This window comes from Marmota marmota, unplaced genomic scaffold, assembly GCF_001458135.2.
Source record: "Marmota marmota marmota unplaced genomic scaffold, marMar, whole genome shotgun sequence".
In the NCBI taxonomy this organism is placed as follows: Eukaryota; Metazoa; Chordata; class Mammalia; order Rodentia; family Sciuridae; genus Marmota; species Marmota marmota.
The window spans coordinates 9900669-9907214 of record NW_025999862.1 but is presented as its reverse complement, the minus strand read 5'-3'; the positions used below and the strand labels follow the sequence as shown (position 1 = coordinate 9907214).

At 40.1% G+C, this 6546-nt stretch overlaps 1 protein-coding gene across 1 annotated transcript in view; it reads right to left on the bottom strand.

Moving 5' to 3' along the window:
• Positions 1-6223, bottom strand: part of LOC107154852 (death-associated protein kinase 1) — a 169468-nt gene extending 163245 nt beyond the window's left edge. Inside the window, 2 exon segments of the mRNA XM_015500592.2 lie at positions 5755-5924; positions 6069-6223. Of these exon segments, the coding sequence (XP_015356078.1) occupies positions 5755-5816 (62 nt within the window). The 5' untranslated portion in view covers positions 5817-5924; positions 6069-6223.
• Positions 6224-6546: the final 323 nt, after the last annotated feature.

The window sequence follows — 6546 nt, the reverse complement described above, 5'->3', positions numbered from 1 at the left end:
TATATATATATATATATTTTTTTTTTTTTTTTTAGAAAAGAGCTGGGTAGGAGAATGACAGGGAGGACAGAAGGAAAAGAAGATAAATGGAACGAATTTAACAAAGTCATGATATATTCACATATAAAAATACTAAAGTGAATTTAACTTTCATACATATGTAGAAAAAAGGAAGTTTAATAGAGTAGATGAAGAAGAATTAGGGGAGGAAGGAGGGAAGGAAAAGAGGGTAAGAATGGGGATTGAAATTAAATTCTTTGCATGTATGATGTAGTCAAAATGAACCCAATTTCTATGTATAATCATGATGCTCTAATATAAAATTATTGGAAAAAAAGAGAGCTGGGAATGTATCTCAGTGGTAAAGTGCTCCTGGGTTCAATCCCTAATACCACAAAAAGAAAAAAAGAAAAAAAAAAATGTAGTAATAGTAAATACATAAGCCTGTAATAGTAGTTTATTATCAAATATTACATACTGTACATAATTTTATGTGCTTTGCTTCAAGAAGACTGGCAGAGCAGTAGGTCTGCTTACACCAGCAATACCAGGAGCAGTAATGTGTTATGCTACAACATTACAATGGCTGTGATATCACTAGGTAATAGGAACTTTTTGGTACCATTATAAACAATCATTATGCAGTGCATGAGTATATTCAAACAGTCCCTCTCTTAAAACTTTGCTGCCTTTCCTACCAGAAGAAAATGTCTGAGAGCATTTTGAGTCAGAAATGCAAAGAGAAAAACAACCACACTCAGCACAGTCCTTCAGGATATTCAGTAGTCAGTCCTCTAACAGTGGCCTATGCTTCCCACTTTCAATGAGAAAACCCAGCAGAACACCTCTTCTTCCACCCACACAGGGTTGCTGTTATTCTTGGGACTAACTCCTGCCATCAGCAGAAAACCAAGTGAAATATAAACACAGACTATCAGAGCTTGGGACAATTTCTTACTTCAATTAAAATGCCTATGGATTTTATGCCAACAGGAAAATGTTATAAGTTTGAATTATTAGCTTCCAACAATCATCCAAATCAATGTAAAATATTTAATGCTGTACTCCATTTGTTTTGTTTAAAATGGATCTTGTGCCTGGAAATTTTGGCTGCTGTGCTCATTACTACTCAGTCAGAGAATGTAAAAGCAAAAGCAGTTTTTATTTTCATAAGCTGCAGCTTTTATATCCTAAGTGTTCATCTTCATTATCACCACTTACTGAAGTCCCGATATATATTTCTTCCAAGGTGCTTTTCGTATATTTATCCATTTAGTCAATCAGCATGTATTTACTGAACACCTACTAATTACCATGCATCTAATTAGGCATGAGAAATTTTTAAAATGATGAGCAAGTCCAAAACCACAGCATCATGGGAAAAGCAGATAATCAAATAAACAAATACTATGCAGGGTAATAAATGCTGTGGTGTGAAAACCAAGCTACTAAATGATGTAATATGTTAGGTAGGGACTATGTGGCAGATGTTTGGAACCAATGTCTCTTAATTTTCACAATACCCTACAAACATACCTCCATCGTTCTCAAATAAGTGTATAGAGGTTATCCCACACTGCACACTGTCTCTCTAGACAGCATCAGCATCTGCACCATCATTTGCTTTTGCTTTTTTTCCCCCATTAGCATTAGAGGAATAGGGAGTGTAGCTCTATTATAAGATTTTTATTTATTTATTTTATTTCAAGACAGGGTCTTGTAAAATTGACCATGTTGGCTTTATTGGGGGGTCCTCCTTCCTCAGATTCCCAAGTAGCTGGGATTATAGGTGGGCACCAATACATTTGGCTCATCATTTGCATCATAAATCCCTTTTCTGGTCTCAACATCACATTAGCAGATCAACATTAGCTCATTCAGGCATTCATCATACATTTGCCTGACATTCTTCAGCACTCTGCATACCTGGGAACAACGGACCTCAACAACACTGAACCATAGAGACCCCTGAAGGAACATGCAAGCTAGCTACAAGGAGGAATACAAGACTAATAACACAAACCAGGGATGGTACATGCCACGGGACAGTCCATGGTAATGGACCATGCAAGTGTCTCAGACAAGTCACTTGACTCCTGAAAGGGAAAAATCACTGTGGAAAGACATGTTAAGGGAATTGGTTCTTCAGACCAGAGTAGGATACAAAAGAAAGGCATTCACTCAGGAAAGCAGTATACAAGGAGATGTCCAGGAGCCTCACTGGTAAGGGTGAAGGACCAAAGTTGTAAACACAACCTAAAAGTAGGGCAAGTCAGCCTTGAGCTCCCCATGGCGCCAACTTATAAGAGGTGCCATGGCATCTTAGGGTACTAAAAAACCCAGTGTAACAATAAATGGAGAAAATTACATGTATAAGAACTCCTCTCAGAGACTTCAGCACATGATGGAAATAGTTCTTTGTTCAGCCTCCTGGGATAGAAGGTGAGTCCCTGAGGACCTCCTGGAGTCAAAAATCAAAGATTACTTAGTCTTCAAAAATGACAGGTCCCATCTACTGCTATTTGCTTCTGCTTAGAGCATATGCCAGCCAAAAACCAGAGCTGCATTATTCAGAATCACAGTGGAAAAACTAAGAGCTGTCAGCAGAGGGTCTCCCCCAGGACCTTTTCCCACAGCATCCCCTCCAGAAACTGGTAAGCAGATACTTACAGGAAACAGAATAGAAAGCCAAGTTATTAACCTGCCTAGAACACCCACATGTCCTCCCTAGTCCTATGGATAATATACAGCCAGGTGTGTTGGCACATATCTGTAATCTCAGCAACTCAAGAGGCTAAGGCAGGAGAATTGCTAGTTTGAGGCCAGTCTCAGCTATTTAGTGAGACCTTGTCTCCAAATAAAAGGTAGGAGTCTTAGGGGATGTAGCTTAGTGGTAGAGCACCCCTGGATTCAATTCCCAGTACCAAAAATAAATAAATGTTTTTACATATGTCAGATTACTTTCACAACAGCCACAAATAAACACCAGGCCTCCCACTTCATAGCTGAAGATTCTGAGGGTCAGACTGGATATGTGACCTGTTCAAGATTATAAAGCTAGAAATCTTCAGAGCTAGGTTTTGAACCATTTTATCTGTTCGCATGAGCCATCATCACTCCTGCAACAATCATAATATGTTATAGACATTATGATTTGGCAGAAAGCTTTTTAAAAAGTCTTGGGCAGTACACACAGACACACACATTCATACATGCATGCACTCAGTTTTACTAAAAGTAAAATCATAATCATAATATTGTATTCTATTTTAAAAACCTATCTTCCCTCCTCTTTCTATTGACTTTGTCTCAGTACACTTATAAAGTGACAACAATTTAGATTATTGCTAAAGATATGTAGGTAAAGTCTAGGTACTGGTTCGCTTAAAATTGACTGCTTAGGATCGCACAGCTCAATACTTAGAACAGCCTTGCATTTGTGCCAAATACCTGCTCATTTCTATTTTCTGCCACTAAACTGTTGCCTCCACACCCAATCTTCTCTCAGTGACACATCCATCATATAAGTAGCACCTTTCCTACCTGTCCATATTACATTAAGACTTGTTTTGGGGAAGTAGCTACATACTAGGCAAATAAAAAAAAAAAATCAAAGGATTTGAAAGGCCCTTCAGAAAAAGCCACTTTCCCCCCATATTTTAGTAAGACCAATAGCAGCTACACAAGATAATTAGGTTGTGTGTGTGTGTGTGTGTGTGTGTGTCTTATGCATGGTTTTGTTTGTTTGTTTGTTTTCAGTGCTGGGGTTCAAAACCCAGGACTTTGTCCATGCTAGGCAAAGGCTCTACCACTGAGCTACATCCCTAGTCCTTTTATTTTATTTTGAAATACGGTCTTGATAAGTTGCATAGTTGGCCTTGAACTTGTGATCATCCCACCTCAGCCTCCCAAGCAGCTGGGATTACAGTTATGTACCACTGCACACAGCTATAGTTCACTAATAAAAAAAACAAAAGAAAATGAAAAAAAATATTCCAAATTCCCAGTTTTTCAGTACACTTCTTTCAAATTCCTAGGTCACATAAATTATTTAATAAACAATTAGTCTTGCACAGTAGAGAGAAAGTTACATACAGAAATGTAGACAGAGTCAAAATCAAAGCAAAATGCTAGTGACAAATGAGCAAATCATCTCCCTTGTCATTGCACCCATGAAATAAAGATCACAAACTCCCTTCACCAGCCACAGGGAGGCTTCATTTTTTTGTTGGTTTTTTTTTCCCCTTTCTTTTAACATATAATTCTACCAAAAGATCATTATGAAAACAAGGGCAGTATACTTAATCCATTAAACAATCATTTCACCTAATTTAAATCATTTCTCTTTACAAATGAATTCATATAACCAGACCACCCTACACAAATGGAATTGAAATATATTTTTTCATCTATTTATTTTCTAGTCCCAAAGGAAAACTCCATACATCACTCATCTTGTTGAAAACACAGGAATAGTTGTTTAATTCCAGCTCAACCAAGTATTTAAATTGCACTCTCTTCAGGCTTAATCTTAAATATATCCATGAAAATGTGATTTTTCCAAGAGCCTTTCCTTCTTATTGACTCACTAAATCTCAAAAATAGTAACCTCCTCCTAAGCACAGCCTCCCACCAATGTTTTGAGTCAACACTAAACATACACAGAAATATTTCCTTACAGGAACTTTTAAAAAATTACTTTTCATTCTTCACTATCATCTGAAGATTCAAAATTTTTCATTAATCCCAGCTTTCCTAATTCTCATTAGGTAATATCTAGTGTGGGGGTATTTTTTAATTTCCTTCTCATGAAGAAAAAGGAAGCTATGTATGGAGACATCAGGTGTGTTGGGAAAACACAAATTTCAATACACCTACACTTTTTTCTTAATTTAAAGATCCTTTTGTTTCTTCACTTTCAACACAAATACACCACTGACTCCATAAACTGAATTTTAAGGTATGAAAAGTGCTAACATAAAGAAGAACCCAATCTCTGTGGAATATCCAAAGGAAATAGCCAGCAATCTTTAGATGCTCCCCAAGAAACAATACTTTGTCTGCCTGGAAACTGAAACATTTTACTGAGAATCACAGCTCCTACAGTAGAGTAGTAATGAAAGTATGCTCTGAATCCAGATAGCCATATTAGACTCATTGATTTGTTAAAAATTCAACATTGTAAATGAAACCAAAGCAACCACCAACACCAACTGGATAATTAAATTACTGGTTGGAAGAAGTTTCAAAATCCAAGCCCAACATCAACATCTGGCAAGTTTCCATTTATCACCTACCAAAGCTTGCTCATGTTACACTGAAAATTCAAAAAGAGGGAAAGTATTAAAAATTTTAAAAGGCTATTAATTAATTTGTACTCTGTTTAAATCACACCTAAGAGCTAACTCCAGTGGCAATTAGAATCTTAGCGTTTGCCTCATTGTCTCAGAAGGGCAAAGGCTGACAAGACTTAGTTCTAGTTCGGACAATTAAATCTGTTCTTGTGCAGAGATTCTTATCAATACCCTATGTATAATAACCGAGGACTAAAAGGCTGCTCTTCTCCATCTCTTGTATCAAACAGTTTATTTCTGGTCCCTGGCCTTCACTGCATTAGTAACTCTCTTCTCTATAATTTGCTCCTGAAAGGGCAAAGGAGATGCGTGATTGAAACTGCGTTTGTTTAACTCCCACCGCCCCCAGTTATTATGCATTCCACAACCCAGTAGCCGTGCGCATCCACACCCCTTGTACCTGCCAAGTTCCTCGCCGGTGTCGTAGTAATCATCCACGTTTTCCTGCCTGAACACGGTCATGATAAACTGTCACACCTCACCAAAGCCCAGCGCACTTCAGCTCCGCTCCCCAAACCATCACCACCGCTCCTGAACGGCTGTTGGCCCCTCATGCATCAGTCTCCAGTCCTTTAAAATACGAAGAAATGAAAAAAAAGCCAATGATAATAAAATGACAACCTTAAAAGGAAGCAGATCTCCCCAGTACTAAGAGAGGCACACTGGAGACCAGGTATCTGGCGCTGCCCCTCCCAGCCGCGTGGAGAGACGCACCCTTTGTTAAAGGCGAGCTCGGGACGACCTCAACTACGAAGAACCCGCGCGCGTGGGGTCCGGACGTCACTGTATCCCAAGGTCCGCGTCCCGTCTGTGCGCCCAGATACGAACAAGCTCCGGAAGTGACTGTCCTCCCCCTCCTCCCCTTTCTATGCACACACGCCCACCCAGCTCCCCACCTCCAGGGGCGCAGCGAAAGAATGAAGCCCTCGCCCGGGAGGAACGCGCCTCGCTGGAGGCATCCCTTTCTAGCCTTCTCGGCAGTGACACCTCCGCGCCACCTCTCGGCTCCCGCCCTCCTCCCCCAAGCCTCTGCCACCTTTTCCCTTTCCTCAGAGATACATTCCTGACGACTCTTTCTCCGTTACCCGGTCGACTCGGCGTGCCGCCGCCCGGGGGAGCAAGGGAGGGAAGGGAGCGGCCAGGGAGGCGCGGCCGCCAGCTCCGGGCCCCGGATCCCCAACACAAAGCGCCC